Source organism: Opisthocomus hoazin, chromosome 5, assembly GCF_030867145.1.
Source record: "Opisthocomus hoazin isolate bOpiHoa1 chromosome 5, bOpiHoa1.hap1, whole genome shotgun sequence".
Lineage (NCBI taxonomy): Eukaryota > Metazoa > Chordata > Aves > Opisthocomiformes > Opisthocomidae > Opisthocomus > Opisthocomus hoazin.
In genome coordinates, this window is record NC_134418.1 from 13992673 (window position 1) to 14015469 (window position 22797).

Below are 22797 nucleotides of genomic sequence, written 5' to 3' on the forward strand. Positions count from 1 at the left end.
GCAATATCATTGCTGGGAAAAAAAAAAGGGGGGGAAGGGGGATTAAAAAAAAAAAAAAAAGAAAACAGTGTGCACACTAAGAATGAAGGAGTGCTTACTGCTTAAGAACTTTTACATCTTAAGCTTTTAGACTAATTTCCAAAAGAAGAAAGTATGGCTTGAATAAGAATTGTGCTGTAAATGCCAACGATAATTAAGTTAGCTTCAGCACTTCAGTATTTTTTAAAAAACATTTTAAATGTGTAAATTTAGGAGGTGTTACAGTAATTCCTGACAGGTATGTATAACGTATAACCATCTGGAAGATCTTGGTAGCACACTGCAATTCACCACACAAAAGATCTCTTTCTTGAAAGCTGTCTAATACTTTGAAACACAGCTGAACAAAACATACCTGCTTATCAGTTTTCCCAGTATTTTAATAGATATTTCAGCTCAAGCTAATGAGTCAGAATAAAAATGGCGCACATTCCAGTAAAATTTGGTTGCAGTGTATTAGGGTTTTACTTTCACTTTTTTTTTTTCTGTACTGTGCCTCCTTCCACGGCCCCACACACAAGTACTTGCAAAAAGCTCCTACCAGCTCTCTGAAAACTTGTGACTCACTGATCTATCACTTCACAATATTGAGCCTGTGTCCATACAATGACACCCAACAGAGACCCACTCTAATTGGGCAAGGCATGGAATTAACAGTAATAATAAAAACAAAACAAAAAAATGCAAACAAAAAAAGGCAAACAAAAAAGACTCCCCAAAATACAGAATCAAGCAGAAAAAAAACAAAAAAGAAAAATAAAAACAACGCCACACACCACACTCTTAAACACATTTTATCTTCTATCCACATAGCAAACTACCTCACCATACAGATACAGATAATACTGGAGGAAGAGAGGTCAAGTGACCAAAGCCACAGAAGTCTGCAGCAGAATCAAGACCAGAAACCACATATTATCTAATACACCAGAAGAGAATATCCCAGTATTTTAAATAGCTAGGTATGCCCAGTAAAGTTAGGGATGTTTTTTCATCCATTTTTTATTTGGAATGTTTCTGTACTTACTGACAGAATCTCAGTACAGGGCATCAGAGTTCCGTTTCCCTGCTACAGCTGATGACACCAGAATGCCATAAAGAAAGCACAGAAGGAGGCTCCCTGAAGCGACTACAACAGTGCTGATGATGCCATGAACACTCTGAGGTGGAAAGATCTGAATGACCAACTTCAGTTTGCAACATTTCTAATGAAGTTGATTTATACAGCATCCATAAGATTAAGACTTCCTTAATTTGTCCTCTTCACCACCCCCACCTCAAAAAAAAAAAAAATCACATTGCAATGGATTGTTCATATGTGTAATCCCATTCTGGGTGTCTAAAGACCACACTTTCCTTTTAACCCGTTCAAAACAGAAGTCACTGCTGTATTTTTGGGAAGAAGTGATGGCTAATCACTCCCCACAGAAAGAGAATTCTAGAAGCAAAGAATCATGGAAACACAGAACAGCACAGGTTGCAAGGGACCTCAAAAGATCATCTGGTCCACCCTTTCAAGGGGAAGGGAGCCTAGGTAAGATTATATAGCCCCCTGTCCTACTGCACCACAAAAACCTCCAGCGATAGGGACTCTGTCACCTTCCTGAGGAGGTTGTTCCACTGATTGTTCTCAATACAAAAAAAAACCCACAAAATTTCTTTCTCATACCGAAATGAAACTTCACCCAGTGCAACTTGTACCCATTGTCCCTGTCTTCTCTACGTGGCTCCTTCTGAAGAGAGAGCCTCCATCCTCTTTGTAACTGTCCTCTAAGTTGGGGAGAAGCCATTGCAATAAACCCACTATTGAGAACAGTTGTTTCCCTGGAAATTCTGTCATCTTTCTCAAGAATCAAAGGAATAGCACGGGCGAAAAAATTCCTGAGATGCTAAGAACCAACTCTTCCACGGGAATTAATTTGAATTAAAGGACCTCAGCCAACTCTCAGTTTTTTACTCCTAAATTATTTCTCATTTAGATGTTTAATTGCTGAACTCTTCCCTGATTTCTAATTGTAAACAACACTAGTGTTTGTTTACCCCTTTGTCTAAATGTTGTACCCATCACCAAAATTGGATTGAAACTGCTCATATGCAAACATGTGCTTTAGAGTACAGATTTTATTGTTACTGAATGACTTAACTAAACCAAAATTAATTTTAAAATGCCAGGTCATACAAATAACTAGTAGGCAATAAGTAAAATAAAAATAAATTCAAAATAAAATAAATAAAATAATAAGCACATGTGTTTTAAGATTTCCTCCTTTAAGATTCTCCATATAAGAAATCTGTATTTGCAGTCTTTAAAGATTAAGCTGAGAAAGGAATTAGGTAGGTTTCACAACATACGCATCCAATCATTATTATAGAATATCATCCCAAAACTAAATTGATATTAGGTCTCAAAACCTAGAAAACAGTCATTAGAAGTAGAGGGAACAAATTCAATAAAGTATGTTATCAGCATGATCAAATTGGAGAGGGTAGAAAACAAACTTCCAGCTTCTTCAAATGCCCATGTTGTTCAGCCGACATCCTGTACATTTGTACTACGGCACCCAGCCGGCAACACAGGTCTTGGCTACCCTGTCAGCATGTGGTATTCCTCCCTCTCTGGCTCATTAGGCTCAGCTAATCAACTTGGAAAAAGAACAGACACATTCCTTAAAGATCCGCTATAAACCACAAAGTACCCAGTTAAGGTATCGAAACAACAAATCAACTGAATGAGGTTTTCATAATATAGTTACCCTGCTTCTTGCAAAGCCCGATAAACAGAAAACTAATTTTGGCACTTCAGTCATTTCAAATTATCACAGTAGTGACTTCACAGTTAATCACTATGCTCTAAAATGGACTGAAAAGAAATCAGTCTTCATTTTTCCCCAAGGTCACAGGGCTATCTATAAAGCTCCTAAAATTCTGGTGTGATTTCGCTTGATTTCTTTTTCCTGTCCTCGTCCCACACCCACCTTTCAAACAGGTTTTGGAACTTTATTCTGTCCCCTTCTAAAATACAGTTACTCATGTCTGACCAAGACCTAAATAAGTTCACTGTTAAGATACATTCTAAAGAGTGCTTACGCTGCATTTTTTATTATTATTATTATTAATCATGAGGTTTTTCCTGGTGACTTCCACTGCTGCCAGATACACTTCTGAACAAAAATTACTTTTGCACATAAAGTTTTGCACAATGGAAGTATGAAGCCTTTTATGCATAGTAAAGGTTGCTAAGAGTTCAGAAACTGGCAGCATCTGACATTATTTTTTTTCTGCTTCAGCTACATTTACATCTATTCCACAATACCGTGTCCTGCTCGTGATGGATTTTTAAAAAGGTAAACTAGAAAACAATGAAAGTTGTGAAGCAGTTAGGTACCAATGTGTGCAGTATAACCCAAACCACAGCAACAAAGAAGAACTAATAATTGAGCCAGAGGTATTTGCTTTCCTTCCTTCCCACTGTAATCACAGTCACCTTGTAAGATGAAGTCTATAACCAACAGCATCCTCACCCCTTCTTGAAAACACCAGAACTTTCCCTAGTCCTATATCCAGAAAACTACACTATTAAAAGTATTTTGGTACAGGGTGTTGATGCAGAGAAATTGAAATAAAAAAAGATTAAAAAGAAAAAAGAGGTGAAATCAGGACTGAAAAGTATGTCCTAGGCACATACAAAATCCGTAGTAATAAAGGCACACGGAAGCAGTAACAGAGTTGTGCCTATCTGATACGCAGCTTCACTTTTCTTCCCCTGCCCCTTCTGAATCACAGCCACGTATAGCGACTCACTGTTCCACCACTCTTTTGCATGCCTTTTATCAGGATTCAGCACTAACATTCTTTTAGAAGAAATGAATAATGTATGTGAAATAACGTATTTTAAATACTTTAATACTAAAAGAAAGTGGGTTTTTTTCTGTTCCTTACTGAAAATAGCACAAGATGAAACCCATGAGGAGAAGTGATGGGGAGTCTACAAACTACTGTGAAGCAGGCCAATTTGACACACAGTTTACAAGAATTACATTAGTTGACTAATGTCCCAATATTAAGTTAACCTTACAATCACGAGTACTGAAGGTCTGCATTTATGATACAGAACACTCCAGTGTTAATAATTCTTATATCAATTTTAGCAATGTGAAAATTTTGTTTAATGTAACTGCTCATACAGCAAATTAGCTACATTAATCTTGCTTCACCCACCAAATCCGATTCCCGTGTGGTTTATATCCCCCTCCCACCCACACAATGAAAGACAACCACCCCCCCATTCAAGCCATACCCATGTATAATACACAAAACATAACTGATACAAAAACTCACTTTCACTGGACAACATCTAAAATATGTAAATACCTGTTCCTGCAGGTCGTAGTCATAGCTATCATGCAGCAGAAGACTGAGGACATACCGAGTATAAATCATGGCATCAATGCCACACTTCTCTAGCTCTTGTCCCAGCCAGGTCTGCACTGGACCCAAAGCATGTAGCAGAGACATTTCAGAAACAGATACAGGGCCTGGATAAGAGCTTGAGGAGCTTTCAGATGGCAAACCATCCACAACAACTGTACAGATAGGGCGCATGAATCTAGGTGGTTGGCATCCTTATAACGTGAAGCATTTTCTGTAGTTGATATTCCGTCGATATCTGGAGGTGATTTTCACTCCAGTAAATAGGAGAGAGGCTTGACTTCTAGGACAATCATTTATATTTCCTGGCAGTTAGCCGTCTAGAGACGAACATCACTCTTCAGGCATGACCAGTGAATAAACTAAATCCTAATAGCAAACACATATGTAGATGTGTTTTTCTACCTTAATGTCACATTGAGGCCAGATGCAAGTCCCCAGCAGGACCTATAAAGAGGAAAAAATGATAAGTTGTGATAATATGTAACCATACATGAATAATATTAAACAGTGAAAAAAAAAATACCCAATGTAGAAAGCTGTCATTTACATACTGCTTAATCCACCTATCTAGTACATCTATTCAGTGTCATACAGGAATTATTACAAGTTTAAAGGTGACATTTAGAAAAGCTACTTTTTAATGCAGGAAGAGAGACTCTTTCATCAAAGACTTCACAACTAATCAGTTGATTGAAATGTCTGTTTGACCTAGCTTTACGGGAAAGCTGAGATTTTATTACTCTCACTATCAGCTGGAAAGAAACCACTTTGATTAAAAAAAATCCCAAACCAATCTGTTAGTTTGCATAAAGACAAGCTATGTATTTTGCATCACCAGAAGACAATATAATCCCACCATTTTGCAGTCATTTCTGTTTTTGGAATAGAAAAAAGTGTCTTGTTTATAAAGCACTGAATATATTAAATCCATCCGGCCACAAGTTTCATAAATCCTACCACTAAATAGCTGCTCTCTTCAGGCTTGGGTTTGAGGCTTTTTTTTTCCAGTTTCAGTACTTGCCTTGCCTCAGGACTGCAAAGCATTTTATCATCCAAAATCTGTCCTCATAAAAATATAAATCTCTGGAATAACTTAAAAACCTTGAGCAGAAAATAATTTATCGGTGCCAGAATTAACATTTAACCCTCTTTACAGAAAGCATACACCAGTCTTACCTGAGAGCTTACACTCTAAAACATACCCTAAAATAGATCAACCATCCTAAGACTCACACCACCCACAATCCCAAATTAACCTCGATAAATAAGGGGCAGAAGGTGCAAGCACCACACACATAGGCGTTCTGACCTCTAATCCAGAAGAAGCCAGTCCAAAAAAGGCATTTTTGGACTGGTCTGCCAATCAACCACATGCCAGTCTGGCATTTGTGTAGGCCTTCTCTCTCCTCTCCAGCATCTCAGCAAGAGAAAACAAAGCTCAAATCCCAGCAGGAAATACCCCTCCACTGAAAGGAAACAAAGACTGAAGGATCCAAGCAAAATCTACTGTTGAGTTTCAGTCCCACGGCAAGATGACCAACAGACTCAGAACAGACATCACCTACTGTAACTATCTAAACTATGTACTGTGTGCAGCATCTCACGTGGGCAGCACGTGTTTTGTGGCCAAACAAAACTGAAAGGTGACCTTGCAGTCAATACCTATGTCCACACAACAAAACACCGCAGTTTTTAGGAGCTTTCTTTGCATCACCACCCAGGTACAACTCTATATCCCCGATCTTTACTGAGTCAATTGAGACATCACCAGAAAGAAACCTATTACAATCAGTTACTACAGAGTTGACAAAGCCCTACCTGACGGTAACGTTCATTTTGAGAAAGTAGGTCACACAAGAATATTCAATCTTTGCATGTAACATGTTTGTATTAGTCTGAATCTCATAAGTAAGCACAAATAACAGTAGATAGAAACATCCTGCACAGGGCCTGGAGGCTACTCCTTCATCACACCTTTAGAGAACACAAAAGTATGAGAAAAGTCTAATATTGTGACCACGATACCCCAAATCAAGAGCCACAAGTCCAAACTCTTATGCAGTTCATATTCTCTCAATTGTTGAAGAACAACATTCCACTCAAACATCTATTTCTTCTTTCTCCTGTTGGCACTCCACATCACAGCATGTGATGAACACTCTCCCTAAGTGAATGCCACAATCCCAGCCAGCTCCTCAAACCCCATGTTTCAAAGATGTGGGAAAACCGACACTCTTCATTAATCTTTTTTGAGACATGGAGCAGAACTACCTGAACATTCAGGAAATCAACAACTTTTTGACAGAGTTGACAGAAAGTTCCACTGGAAAAGGCAATTATGAAAGGGTAGACAGGAAGGAAAATCGGGAGGGAAAATGTGAGAAAACAACTGAACAAGAAATTCATTTATTCTAATTCAGCAGGTCTCCCATCTATCCATAATCTTTTATTTTACAAAGTGTACAGAGAATGGAGAGGGATAGCAAAATTCCAACTCAAACCAAAACGCAAAGCAAAGGGTTTCTGGATACTGAGTGACTGCAATCAAAACTTACTTAGACACATGGTTTAGATCCTTAGAACCTAGTAAGGACTGAACTTACGCTTCAGCTTTTCCCTGAATGAGGTGATAATGTGGCCTCTCTTTTCTATCTTAACACTTCTTTTCATGAGGCATTTGCGAAACTCCATTCTTGAGAACTAGGCTGACAAAATCCGATTTACTTTGGCTGACCAGTTAAAGCATGTCTGGCTTTTTTTAGATGAGGAGGAGAGGGGGGACAGTGCGAGAGAGACAGGTTACCACAGGAATTAAGAAATGAGACAACAAAAATTTCTATGATGTTCCTATATTACCACATTTTAACATTATTTTAAGTTTCAAATATGTACATGATATAAAAACTGGCAATCTGAACAAAATTCTGAAATAATATTTGAGAGTTCTCATTTTACAACTCTCAAGTACTTTGTTTTACTGAAAATCTTCACCATATTTCCATTATCTTTTCGAATTAATAAAATTTCATGCAAACTGAGTATTTTCCCATCCCAGTACTACAAAGAGGCTTTCCATGTCAAATTAACAGAAGTCACTCAAAGAGCGAACATTTCTGCTAATAGATGTGAAGCTCAATTTTAGAGATAACATTTTCTGACAAATAACTTATCATCCCTTTTCAATCTTTTTCACACTGTCTTGTTAAAAATAACTTTCTCCATCCTCACAACGACCATGGCTAATCTGAACAGGGAGGCTACAATACAGCCTAAGCAACTAGTGCAAGGCTAGTTGCTACTTTAACTACCAAGTTGAAAAGAATTCTCCATTTCCAACTATAAAATATGATGGAGGGATATGTCTTGTAATGAAAATTACCAAATAAAAATCTACACGTCTCTACCAATTATTTGTGAACACTACTGATTACTTGCAAATCCTAAAGTAAAAAACAATGAAATTCTTTCAAAATAATTTCTACTTACTCCACTTCCTAGTCTGATTTTTCCTTTTAAGTAACCTTCAATCTTTGTAATACTAATCAATGACCTTAACAACGTCACTGTTAGATAAGCTGTCAACAGCTTCACAACTATAAGCACAAGAGCCAATTTATGAAAGGTACGAGAATACCTGTAAAGGAATGAGAATACAATATTGTGTGAACACTCAGATTATCTTAGAATAGATACTCTTTCTCAAAATTCAACTCAGTGTGACAGTCACTAAACATTCTTTTGACCTAAAATAGACTGCAGAAGACATTAACCAAGTTTTAGTCTTCTGAAATCTAGTGATGGAAAAGCAACAACTTCAAATAATCTATAGCAAGAAACACGAAGGAGGACCAATTGTACAGAAACTGAAGCTGGAACACTCCAGGTCTGTTCCCTACAACACGTTTGTTCTTGCATGGTAAATCACCTTTTCTGAAGGCCAAATAGTCCTAGGCTTCCCTGTAAGTGAAATGGAATATGGGTATTGTCATAAGAAATACATTAAATCATTTTTTAAAAAAATTTAAAGCATCTCGGTACTACAATAATGAGACTCACACAAACACCTTCTTGTGACAGCTGTGTCTAAAGCAATGACAGTGTAAAATTACACTAACATTACAAAAGAGTGCAGTAAAAGAAAGTGTAATTAAATCACTCTTCAATGAAGCTTGATACAAGCCCACCAAGAAACTGCTAGCATAGGTAACTCTTCCTATCAGACTATCAACAGAAAGAGTAGATTGACTAAAAGCTCATGCCAGGCAAGATATTTCCATGTCTTCAACAGCTTTTGTTCTCCGTAACTCCCTTTCATACAAAAAAAGAAGTTCTTTTAAGGACCTTAAAAATAAGGCCTTTCTTCCCCAATCATTTCTAATCTTGGAAAACAGTGACCAAAACCAAACCACAAAACCCACTGAATTAATCTAAGGTAACCTCATCTGTATTTTATCAGCACCAAGAGGCCTCTGAAAGTTACATATTCACACAGCTAGGTTCTTAACAAATATTTTTTGTCAATGAAAAAAATAAGTAAATTTAATGCTTTAACAAGCTTTCAAGCTTTCTTAAAGACATACCTACTACCAACTCTTAAAGTACCAGAAAATATTGGAATAGGAGAGTAAAAAACACACCCCTTACTATTCTCCTTTCAGACAAACTAAAGGTCCGCAGACTATTTTTTGAACATCACAAATAGGTAACATAAAAAGGAAGCAAATTGTCTACAGATTAAATTCACTACACTTACTCAGTGGAAAAAAAATTACAGGATCTACATATTGAAGGAAATTGAAAACTAATATGTTATTTATTTGTATAACCTGCAAATAAAGTCTCTCAAGCCTCAAAGTTACTCTTATACATTTTGATAAATCTACTACAGAAGTCGATCTCTTAAAGCTACAGATGCTACCTTTTTCCTTCTTTCCATTCCCAAAAGGGATTACACCTGCGTTTCCAGTGCTCCATTCTGCCTACTGCTATATGTTAACAACTAGACCAAACACATTCTCATATAATAGTTAAGTCATAACTGCTATTTTATACAATTTCCTCCTTTATTGTGTGAAATATGCCAGTACATTACAGCTCTCATTTTCAAGTTTTTTTTGCCCACTATAGTCTTTGACAATGTATGACAATTTTTCAATACACAGAGGAAAAAAAACTTTTATAGAATTCTTTTGGGTTTTTTTAATATGGATATGAGCGTCCACATTTTTTAACCAGGACCAAGTTTTTTAGAAGTAGCATTTTTTTTCCCAGAATGGTTGTGTTAAAAGCAAACAATCCTTCCTCTCCTCTACAACTACCTGCAGCAAAAATATGCAAATCCTAATTACTATAAACTAAAGGGAGAATTTTACCAAGTTTGGTTAAAAACATACTAAAATCACATCTTCATTTCAGTCCCCTGTAGAAGACTGATAATCAAAAGCACGGTCACATCATATGATTGTAACAGAAATCCAAAATTGTTCTTCTATTTTATGGAGGAATTAGCAATTTTACGACCATTTACTTTGTTTCTTTCAGTGAAAAATACACACAAATCCCTAACACACAAACCAAACAGCCACACACTGGGGAGGGCACTGTTAAAGCCTAGAAACAAAGCCTATTTAAAAACTAGCAAACAATGGAATCCGTGTCCTTAATAAATTTCACATGGCATGTAAAAGACGTGAGAATTCAGAAGTAAGAGAAGTTTGTGTTTTTTTAATATCATTCCTCGATAATCTAAGAAATTTGGCTGTATAGTCTTCAGAGCAAGGACAACTTTTTCATGTGTTGGTGGCGATGTTTGATGTTATTGCACAATTAACAGCAGAGCAAAGACTTGATTCATGACCAAGGCACTGAAACACTACCGTAAACCAAAAAAAATTTATCATGCCTATGCTATAAGCAAACCTCTCCCTCCATCCCAGTTCAGACAATTTCTGCCACAAAGCTTCAGAAGCATTGCCATGCCATGAGAAATGCAGATTAAAACACCTGGCTGGAATCAAAGCAAGGAGCACTAGAAGTGGTCAGAAGCATACAAGCAGCTCTGTGAATTAACTTTTAAATACATATATAATTTCCTTTTTTAAGTACCATTCTCAGGAAGTGCAAGAGTGACACAATCTCAGTTGTAATGGATACATGTTTTATGGTTGGATGATGCCTAACAAGGATGGGCTTATGCTATGGTTCTAGCGTAACTCAGTTAAGTCAGAGAACCCACAGAGTGGACAGAAACCAGTCTGTGGGCATTACTGCAAGATTTTTTTTTTTCTTCTAATCGGCAAGCTTATATCATAACACTTAACCAAATGAAAATCTGAAGCTGCTAATCCTGTATAAAAGCTTAATGGAATTACTCAAAGGATTCAAGTGCTACCATGTAAGCCTCATTTACTTAGGTTAGCAAAGAAAACAACCAGAGATATAACCAAGATGACACCACGGGAGTCACCAGCACAGTTCTGCAGGATTCTGCACTGGGACCTGCATTGCTTGACAAACTCATAAGTGACCTAGAAGATGGGATGGGCAACACAGTTAAGAAGCTACCAAACAACAGCAAGCTATCAGGGATAGGGAAAACAAAATAACTGAAAAAATGCAGAAGTACCTTATGAAACTGGACAAAAGGCAAACAATATTCAGCTTAGATGAAATGAGACAGAAGAGGAATAATAACCTCATCCTATTAATAAATCAAACATGATTTGTGAGCTATTAATCCCAGCATCTGTTTCGTAAGTAGTATGTTCAGACATTTCATGAAACTGTAAGCTCAAACCCAACAGTAGTCAAAAGAGCAAATCACAGAACAAAACTAAACTCATCTTTGTGTCACTGAATTAATGTTTTGCACACATATCATGCATAACATGCAACCTTGGTCCTGTAATATCAAAGAAGATGTGCCTCTCTCCATGCACAGAGAGTGACTGTTCAATGTATTTGTTTAATAGAAAGTACCAACAAGTTAATAAGAGCTATGTACAAAACTTCACACAACAGGTATTAGGAATTCCTTGCTAGATGATACTCAGGACTCAAAAAACCAATCAGAAGGGCTACAAAGGAAACTGAACAAGAGAGGTCCCTTGAGAGTATCCAACTAGACAAACCACACCAGGCTCAGGAAATCCCCTAGACTGAAATGAGTTTGAGGCGGAGGGAGTATTCAGAAGAGGTATCACATATACTTTCTCTGTTCTTTTTCGTCCCTAACAACGTGCTCACAGATGCTGTTGCAGACAAGTACTGGATTTGACAAAGCCTTTGTCTGAACCAGTACAGCTGTTCTTATAAAACATTCATGTTCACCATAATACAAGAACAATACTTCAAAAAAAAGTAGCTGGAGGAGTTCAATTAGCTGATCCACTCACAGGGCTGCACATTAACAACATATATGAACTTTGGTACGAGATGTCAGAATACCCATCCTGTCAGAGAGCAAAAACTGAGCTATGGGAAACAACTGTTAATGGGCTGCAGAACTGGCAGGTGAGGCATCTGCACCAGGGGTTTAGCTGCATATCCAAGATCCTAAATTCTCAGTAATCTGAATATTCTCCACTTCCTCAAAACAAACATGTAATACAAGCTGGAAAACGTATGTTAGGGAAAAAGGAGAAAGAAAAAAAAAAAAAAAAAGCAAGATGGAAAGATACAAAAGCATGACCTAGCAGCAAAACCTACAAACACTGTGGAGAAAAGTCACAGTGTACTATGTCCACCACATACCAAAACTTCATCACTTCACAGATTTGTAAGAAGGTCTGAAAGTGGATTCATAAGCAGACTCTTTTAAAAAGGTTCCCATTACATATAGCAGACTTGTAAAGAAGCATCTGTACATAGTGGAGACCTAGGGAAGCAGTTGTTCACTACACGTAATATGACTTAAAATTTTAAGCAATAAGCCCTAACAGTTGGTAAGTTTTGTAGATCATGGTTCAATAGCTGTCTTGATAATTTAGGCAGCAAATTTTACCTTCAAGACCGAAGTATTGCTATTTCATTGCATCACTTGGGAAACTGCTTCAGGAGGTCAAGACTCAATATTAAAGAGGCACAAAAAAAATAAAATCTAAAGCAAGCACTTCATTATGCAGCACATAGCCACTGCTTCCATTTCAATAAGCATAGGGGAGTCCAGAGCATTTCTGACAAAATAAAACCTCACAAATAAAATAATTTCTGCTACCACAGTTTGTTGTGCAGTTGGACCACATCAGTGTAAGTACAGCACACCTGTAACCTGCACCCCTCAAACCCAAAGCTTTCTGCCTCAAAATTTTCAGTATTAATTTTAAGCAGGGCTTGGAACTGTTAAAAGCACCTTCAAACATTGATCAGATTTAACAGTCTATAGATCTCTCTCAGTTTATCTGAGAGAAATACTGCTTCACTAATTTTGAATGCCCAGCTGCCATTATCAATGTCAACATTATTTTAGTAACAATTTGTCCAAACAAGGTTAACCAGCTACCAATACAGTCCTAATAATTCCATTCTATTCTTAAAAAACAATGAACATAAACTGCCACGAGAAAATTTGTTTCGTTTGTTACTGTCCAGACTGAATTTTGAACTAAATTTCAAGCTTGCTTAAAACTAAATTTTACTCCTTTGTTTAAACGAGACTACATTTTTTTAAAATCCTATCTGAAAAAAGAAAAATGTACACATATCACTTAAAAATCTGATAATTTCTGTAAGTTTCAAAATACAAATCAGCATCTAATGACAAGGCATTTAAGTAAGTATTTCTCATATTAAAATGAACTTAAAACAATGCTGTCTATGACAAAATCTGAAGTAATTGCTACTATTGCCAGCACAAGTACCAGTTTGTAGAAACCAGAAGTGATGGTTTTTATACCAGCAGTAACTAACTTTCAAGAGAATGACACCAGCAGCAGCACCTTGACAGAGAAACCTGTGTGGCTGACTCAAAGGATAGTTAGTGTAGCAAAAACTGCACTGCAGCTGCATGCTACCACCAAGACAGGATATTCTACTGTTCCTCCCATCACCCCTTCCCGGTGTCCTCAGACTTCTGTCCTTGTACTTAACCCATCCACTGTGTGGTTACAGGGACGAACTGGATCAGTTTGTTCTAAATGGAAACAAATCACTTTTGATGGGCCAATCTTCAAAAAATACAAGTAAGCAATTCACTCACGCCACTGCCACAAAATCTCTACATCTGGTCTAAGAGAGGAAGTGGGGTTGTCCACTTCAGCTGTGGCCCACTGTTAGGTCCATCTAAGTATAACAAGAAAACATTAGGAAGGCAGAGTTCAGAAACTACATCGTAGCTAATTCAGATACAAGTCTTTCAGACCGCCATTACTCTCTGGAACATGAGGTGTGGTAGCCAATCCAGGTACCTCAACAGACATGATATGTACTTCCAACATTTTTACAGAAATTCCCTACTGACCCATGCAACTGTACCGTGTACTTACGGCACTCAGCAGATTCAGCCTCAAAACAGAATCCCACCACAACAGTAGCCTGGAGACAACAAAGCAGTTACTGGTTGCTCCAAGTTTGGTAAGGGAGATGCAGGTAACTAGCCTAGAATACCCTGGATCACCAAAGTGTGGAGAACCCAAGAGAAAGCACGAGTGCTAATGCAGAAGGTGGCACGGATACTCCTCAAGAATGCAGACGTTGCCTCAGCTATACTTTACAGTATTCCCCAACCATCAGGGTGATTTCAGTCTCCCTGACTTCAGCTTTCAGACTGTTCTGTTAAATCACAGAATCACAGAATCACAGAATAGTAGGGGTTGGAAGGGACCTCTGTGGGTCATCTAGTCCAACCCTCCTGCCAAAGCAGGGTCACCTACAGCAGGCTGCACAGGACCTTGTCCAGGCGGGTCTTGAATATCTCCAGAGAAGGAGACTCCACAACCTCCCTGGGCAGCCTGTTCCAGGGCTCCGTCACCCTCAGAGGGAAGAAGTTCTTCCTCATGTTCAGACGGAACTTCCTGTGCCTCAGTTTGTGCCCATTGCCCCTTGTCCTGTCACTGGGCACCACTGAAAAGAGCTTGGCCCCATCCTCCTGACACCCACCCTTGATCATACCAATGTCTTGAATGGTAAAAAATGTTAGTTGCTCAGTTTAAAACTGCAGATCGAACAGCATACCAGAGCAAAGCCAGTGACAAACATCTCGCTCTCTTCTATTTATCTCAAGTCTATTACACACAGGGATTGCCTGGACGGACTGCTACAGGGCCTGGGAGGCCCTGGGGAGAAACACCTGTCTAGCTGTAACTCCAAGGAGGAGACAGTCTTTTTTGTTCAGTACCATGAGAACATTCGCAGGGACACTATTTCTCAAAAGCTTAGTCTTTTACTATGCACACAAGCAACAGACCACACATCATTGATTACCATCATCATACTTCAATAACTCTCTCAGATTTAAGGAAACAAACAGAGTTATTAAAACCAAAAGCAAATATAACTAAGATCACAAAGGATGCACACATTTTAAGCTCTGAGACATTTATCTGTAGGATTTTGGGCATGTAAAATCCGTAAGCTTTCTACTACTTGTGTCTCACTATATTCACTGGCCTTTCTATCACCTATAATATATGCCGGGCTTAACAACGCAACAGAGGGTGCAGTCAAGTAACAGAAAGATCAGATATATGCCCTCAACTATTCTGATCATTCTGCTTCCTGCCTTCCTGATGTCTTCAACTTACTCAACTTTTAGAGCAGTTCAAACTACCTGCTACTAACAGCTATCGCCTGTGTTTGAACTCCTTTCCCTAGCGGGATGGCAATGGCTCGGAGGCCTGAGCACCAAGCTACGTGTGCACCCATTAAAGCAGGCTCTCCAGTTCCGTAACCTCTCAGTGCGCAGACACAGACACCAGCGCGCCCCAGGACGCACTGCCGACCTCCTCCCAGGCACCTGCAGCCACCAGAAGGAATCGCCCCCAGGCCACTGTGGTAAAATCTTCCAGCTGTGTATAAACATCTAACTAGTTAATGACCGCACTATACATTACACTTTGTTTTACTAACTTCTTTAATTTGATGAAGATCTTCTCTGAATGTTTACTACTGAAGTTTTCTATACTTTCTATATTGTGATTCAAGGAGTTAATTACCACCTTTTTGAAAAGCTTAAAGTAGCTTCATGAAGGTTTTAAAAACAAATATAATTATTGCCTTACTATACAGTCTTTATAACAGTGTTCTTGACATGAGATGTTATCATCCATTCAGTTTGAAGTCACATATAGACAATGTTTGCATTAATAACTGTGTAAAAATGTACAACGTGTCCGCCACAAGAGGCTCAGCAATCGCAAAGAGCTCTGACAAGCTGAATTTGCAAGCTCTACAACTTAACCAGTAGAGAAGATACTGACTCTGCAGCAAAGAAAATATGGCAGACCTACAAAGGAAATGGTTTCAAATGTTTTTCTCCCACACTTCTACTACCTCTAATTTTTAAACCCAAAATGTTAGTAAATTAAATTCTATATATTTATGAAATTGAGATCAGAAGTAGGAGACTCTGCAATTCTGAAGAGTAACAATTCACATGAAAGAATATATATTTTAGTATTTGAGTACATTTGCATAGGCATTGTTTGTTCAATTTATGCTGTAAGACTGTGAGGAAAATACCTTTTTCTTCTTCTTTCTCCATAAAAACAGTGGTGATATTTGTTGCCATATCATATCTCCACTTCTACACTTCAGTATGTTGCTTTAAAATGCTATTGCTTATCTTAAAAAAAATAGTTTACAAACTGAACAGGCAGGACAAGCTAATATTGCTCTTAAAAATTTGCTACTTCAAATGACAGCTGGAAATCTTATTTTACTAAAATGCAAAATATTTAACTCTCACCACCAGAAAACCTCTTACAAAAACAGCAGGTCAGCATTACGTTACTTCTCTTCAAGGAAGTTACTGTACTGTCAACCATGGCATTTCTTTCATAACTCAAGAACAAAGTTACTAAAAACTGGAACTCTGAGGTTTCTCTCAAGCTGATGAAGTATCCTGTTCAGAGAAGCTGGTGAAAACATTGTCTGTGTATAAATACAAAAATAAAACTAGTATCTGGACTTACAAAAACACTTTAAAACTCATGTCACCCCACACAATTCAATATGACTTCCAGCAAAGTAGCTATAAAAACTGCCATAAACCAAAAATTCCTATAGGTAATTCAGTTTCACTGTTAAGTGCAGCAGTCAAAAAAGCAGCGGAGTGAACTTCTACCCCAGAAGACAGCACGAGAAGAACAGAAAGTCACTCAACAGCAACCTTTAGCTAATTAATAACAGTCACTAGCTCAAAATCTTCAGCCAGTAGAATTAAAATATCATGAAACAGTAGAAGTTTTTCCTGAAGTTTCACACGTAAAGTTGTCAGTCAAAGAAATCACTGGACGCTGGCTCCATTTCTTCCAAGACAGTCCACTGTCCTAAATTTAATGCAGTGTTTTAATGTTGCACTCCCACTCAGCCACGGAGTCTTCAAAACTGTTTTGAGTTTGTAACAACAGAATTATTACAGTGTCACAAGGATTCAGTGAGAATTAATTACTCATCCAATGGCAGAAATATGCATTACTGATTTCTTCATTAGTGATGCTTCAAGCAGTCTTTTTTCTTTAGGCTAACAAAACACTTTATTTTCTTAAAAAGCATGTATGACACGTGTTAAATGACCAAAATAATTTCCTTAATCACTCTGTGTATGCTTTAGCACTTTTTCCCACTTTACAGCTGAAGAGTATCTCAGCCCAAGTACTGACCAAATTAACAGTACCTGGAATAACCTTGCAGAGTGTATCTTGCAACTCAACTGTGCTGTTCTGATGTTAAAACTATACCATCTTACAAAAACTCACTTCATTTTTTCTGGTATTCAGCTACCCCTAGTCTCTTACCCTCTTATCTTTCTCTGTCCTTTCTTCCACAGTCTATATACGCAAAACCTCTTTCGCAATGCAACTACGGCTCCCTTAAGAATTTTTCTATAACCAAGCTAGTTCATCTAACCAAACCATAAAAACAACAAAAAACCCACACTCGTACAATTTAATAACATATAAAAGGCACAACAGCTCCTCTTTTCCACACAGCTTCTTATACATAGGCACATTAACACGAAACAATTTGTTTGAATTCACTCAGTGGCAGAGCTGAGAGAAAACCGCAGGTCTCTTCAAGCCTAGTCCAGCATTCTATCCAGCAGACCTTGATCCTCATATAAATTTAATAGTAACTAGGGGAGGAGCTTCAAAAGTTACAAGAAATCACAAAAATATTCACATTTCATGCCAGTTACAATTTATCTTTATTTATTTACAAGTTTTTTTGCACATACATTTTTACATGCAATCCTTTCTACAATGAGGCCTAGAAAGTTACAGCAAAAAAGTAAAATTAGCATGGACCACATATTTGAAACTTCCTCTTCAATACAGTAAAGAAGGGAAATTTAAACATTCCCCAAATTGTATTAAAAATGAAACTTGGTATAGCAAGCCTGAGCACAGACTGTGCACAAGCTTAGCAGGATATAATTAATCTACTATATATAATATCACCACAGTGAAAAATGAATTTAAATCCTTTATCATTGAAATTTCCACACTACTAAATAAACCTCTGGGAAAGACAGATACCAAAGTGGATGTACATAAGATAAGTTATGAACAGAATCTAGATGACACAGAAATAATCAATGAATAGTTTTACGCAGGTAAATCCAAACACTCGCCTGGGAAATTATAAAGGAAACAGCAGATTAAAAACTAAAAATATTCAGTAGCTTCCAATAAAGCCAGAGAAATAACTTCTAGAAAGAAGTCTGTAAAAGAATAATGTTTGTACTGAACTACTCAACCTCTCCCCGCACTCGCCCAGCCACCACCATGGCCCAATAAAATACACGTTCAGTCCCTCAGCACCCATTACAAATGCACCCAACCAACTTCTCCCAAAAGTAGAACAAGGTGCTTTTTAGTAAAAATACTGTAACTAGCTCATCTAGATCTCTTTCCCTACTAAAAAAACTCCGACACTCCTGCAGTTACCTGGTATTTTTGCTTAGAAAAATCTGATAAATTATTTCCAAATCATGAAAAAACATACTTTTCCCTCCTACCAGCAAATTTTCTTTTTGTCTGTATATTCAAATGCAGCTGAGCATTCAAATATTCATTTGAACGTTTTAATTTTGCATCATGAAATTGACTTTACTCGGAAAAAATTTTTGGGGCGGGGCTGAGGGGAACGGACAAAACACAACAACTCATTTCTATAATTACATTTACAAATAACCTAACTCGCCTGTCACTGTTTTTGGACTAAAATGAAGGATTACAATCACCGTTCCACAATACAGAAGAAACTATCCCAATAAACAGAGCGTATTAAATAGCTTCTAGAGGATCATTTGTATTCCAAGCTCCACTAGCAGTGCAAATGACTAGAATAGTTCCTGGTACCTCTCTTAACCTACAGGAATTCCAAGCCTTGCTGTTTTCATTACATTCAGCTTTACCAGACATTGTTACTCATCTTATTATAGTAATAAGTTACTGGTTTTAGTTATTAGCTATCGGCTGTTACTACCATTGTACAATTTTAGGGGCTTCGCATTACCAGTCCATGAAGCAGGTATGAAACCTATGCTATAAATGCATGTCTTAAGAAATTAAAGAAGAAAAAAAAGCTGCAAAGGAGTAACAAGAAATAAGGGTCTTTTACTCTCACAAACTACAGTAAATCCAAGATTTTAAAAAAAGGAAAAATAAAGATCAAACTTCTTATTTTGAACACATTAACACTTAGATTGCTTTAAAAGAAATATTTAACACATAGTACTTTCAACATCCATCATTATGAATTCTGTATGCTTCTTTACACAAAGCTTAAAGAAGCAGCTAGGATTCGAGCTAAGCAGACATCAAGTCTAGCCTGCCTCTACAGCACTATGCCTAAAAACCAACAAAATTCTAGAGAAAATTCAGCTCTCCTAAGTATAAAACCAATCTCTTGGCTTTCTTCATTCACCCTATTCACCCAGGAACAAGATGCTCCAGAAGGACAAATAATGAAGTTATGAGCAGTATCTAGATCTTCCTGTGTCCCTATTCCTGCTGGAATGCACAGCAAACGAGCAAAGGAAAATGCTGACATCATTTTACCGCTAGAGAACTTCTTTTACTTGGAAGAATAATGAACAGCAATAACAACAAAAGCAATGGGCAATGCATGCTATGAAATCAGCATATTAAGATAACAAGAGAAGTTCAAGGCCTCCAATTTTTCCTCTTGGGTCACATTCAAATCTGTTTCCCCCTTCCTTTCCTTCCGATTCCCCTGCTGATGAGCAGAAAAGCTAGAGGGTCACGTATCCCATCCAAATTTGCAGAATCTGTGGTCTCAAAGAATCATTACCCCCATGGTGTACAAAACAAATGAACTGATAAAAGTTCCATGACTGTACAAGTGGGAATATCTGCTAAGCAGAACACGACGGGGATATAAACTGCTCATACTTTCAAGAGAGCATACAAATCAGGATTTCGCCTATAATTCTTAGTCTTTGAAAATGAAGAACCTTATATAGTGTGCTACGCATTTTATTCAAGTTACTTGTATCCCCTTACATCTCAATGATCAAAACAAAAGATTTTGACACTTACACTATCTGCTTTATTGATTGTGAGGGGTTATACACTACCATTTTAGCATATCCATATTGACAAGAAACAGCAGATGGAGGATTAGTACAAAATAAAATCTGTACAGTTACATGTCAAGTAACAATCAAGTTCCATGTCATTTACTTTTATAAGGCATATTTTTGTCTTAAACAATAAAGAAAAATGTCAATTTCAGACTCCCATGGACTGTGAGAAGCCAGCAATACTTGGGTTTTAAGCACTGCAGTGAAGTAGTTTGTTCTACACAATTACCTACTGAATCATCACAAGCTCACTTGTGACAGCTAAGAAACCAAATTTGATCTGCAATGCCCGCCTCACCCCAGGAACACAGAAGCCATATGCGGCGTGCAACAGAAGGGTGAAAACCTAAACATTGAAAAGGGTTTGCACGAGGAGAATCAACTACCCGCACCGCAGTCTCCTCAGATCCCAGGCCTATAAACTACAACCCAAATTACTCATCTACAGAAAACAATGGAATATAGGAATGTCTTTTCTTTGAAAGGACAGAGATATCGTACTATCTTTCACCCTTCAGATCAGTATCAGGTACTGCAATGAGTAATTAACACAAAGAGAAAACAGAAAAAAAAAGGACCGCACTTTCGCTTTTCTCCAACTCTGGTAACACGGCTCAATAAATGTATACTTTTAATCGAGACGACGCGAGGAGAAGATGGAAACGAGCTCGCTGGAACGAAGTATCAGTTCGTGTCACTTCTGCATTCAGCTGTAACCTTCGCCAAACCTTGTCGCTCCCCCCGCCCCGCCCTCTGCCTGCGATAGGCCGCGGCCCCGCCGGCCCCGCCCAGGGGGCGCGCAGCTCCGAGCGGCCATAGGACGCGGCTCCCGTCAGTCCCCTATCAGCCCAGCTCCGCCTCCTGAGGCAGCAGCAGCCCGAGCCTTTCTATCCGCCTTTTGCCTTCCATAGGCCCCGACAGGACAATGCTGGGGGGCGGCGGGGGTCCCACCCGGCCGGCCCCGTGTCACCCCGCAGCTCCCTCGGCCCCGAGCCCGGCGTTCGGCGCTGTCTCCCCTCTCCTGCCGCCCAGTCAGCAGCCGCTGCCGGCGCTTTGTACCATTACGCACGGGATGAAAGGTCACGGCGTGAGCCAGACCCGCATCGCGGCCAGGCCCGGCGCGGCACGCGAAGCCCTGTCGCTCCCGCCGCACCCTCAGGTCGGGCCGGGCTGAGCAGGGCGGGGAGGAGACGGGGCTGCCCGGCTCGGGCTCTCGCTACCCTGACCCGAGGCGCGGCATCCTCCGGTTTCCCCGTCCGCTGCGCCGGGTGACATCGGCGCAGGCCGGCACCCGGGACGGGGCGGGGGGCGGCCGGGTGCCGCCTTCCTCTCCCTCCTCCTCTCCGCCCGGGTGTGACCCGGGTCCCGCTCCAGGCCGGCGCCTCCCTCCCGACCCCCGGCGCTCACCTGTCGCCGGGACCCGGGGGGCCGGGATGGAGGAGCGAGGGGGGGGAGGGGGCCGGGGAGGGCTCCGCTCCCAGGCAGGCGGTCGGACCGGGGCACCCCGGCCGGGCCCCCGGCCCCGCCCCCGAGCCCTGCCTCGCCGCCGGCCTGCAGCCAGCCCCCCTCCCCGGCCTCCCTCCTCCCGTCGCCGCGCTTCCTCCCCTCTTCTTCCCGCGGCCCTGCCCCCGGCCTCCCCGGCACGTTCCCGCCGCGCTGCGGCAGGCGCAGCCGAGAAGCGGGAGGCGCCGTCCCGGGAAACCGTCCCCAGGCCCAGCCCCGCAACTCCTCCTCTTCCCGGGCTGTTAGCGGAGAGGGGAGGGGAGAGCGGGTCGGCGCGGGCCTCCTCGGCCGGGCCCCGAGCCGCCGGCCCGGCGCTCCCCGGGGGCCGAGCCCGCCCGTCCCTCAGCGCAGCGGCGGGAACGGGGGAGGGGGGAAGGGCTCCCGCCACCGCCTCCCGGCTCCGTCCTCCCGTTGCCACGGGGAGGGAGGCTGCTGCCCTCCCCGCAGGCCTGCCCCTCCCTCTGCTCCCCGGGCCCGCGGCGGGCATTTACCTGCCGTGGCGGCGCAGAGCGGGGCCCTGGGGCCTCTGGCAGCCGGCGGAGGCGGTGGACTCCGTCCCGCTGCTGCCGTCCCCGAGTGAGGCGGGCGGGACGGAGCCGGGACCTGCCCTGGGAGGCGTTACGTAAACCGGCGGCGGCGGCGGCTCCCAGCGCCACGGGGAGCGGGGGGGGGCCGGCCGCTCCGTCACCCGGCAACAGGACTCAGCGCCCCGGCGGACCGCGCCGCAGGCTCCTCCCCGTATCCTTCCGCCCAGAGGGCGGCCCGGATCCCGCCTCCCAGCAGCGCGGGCCCGGCCGTGCGGCCGCGACGTGGGGGCGGCGAGGGGCGCGCCGAGCCCTCCGCCGGGCCGGGTGCGGCGGGGCCGGGCCCCTCGGTCCCGGTGCCGTAGCGTCCGGACGGCGGCGAGCCGGCTGCATGGCGGGCCGCCGCGCAGGAAGGGCGGGAGGAGGGGAAGTGTCCCTTTGCCCTGGTTGTACAGCCTCCACCCGGCGGGAGAGCGCGGCGCGGCGCTGCCCGGCGGGCGCCTGAGGGGAAAGGGGGCGGGCGAGGCGTCGGAA

At 41.0% G+C, this 22797-nt stretch overlaps 1 protein-coding gene across 2 annotated transcripts in view; it reads right to left on the reverse strand.

Moving 5' to 3' along the window:
* KIAA0232 (KIAA0232 ortholog) overlaps positions 1-22445 on the reverse strand; it is a 71422-nt gene extending 48977 nt beyond the window's left edge. Inside the window, exons 1-2 of one of the 2 annotated variants that reach the window (XM_075420467.1) lie at positions 22231-22445; positions 4873-4914 (exon numbers count right to left, since the gene is read on the reverse strand). Coding sequence is in view for 1 of the 2 variants with exons in the window: in XM_075420465.1 (XP_075276580.1) it covers positions 4411-4641 (231 nt within the window). In the remaining variant the exon portion in view is untranslated. Of the gene's footprint in view, positions 1-4410; positions 4915-22230 lie in introns of both variants that reach the window. The other variant, XM_075420465.1, reaches the window with a different exon arrangement.
* Between the last annotated feature and the right edge of the window lie 352 nt (positions 22446-22797).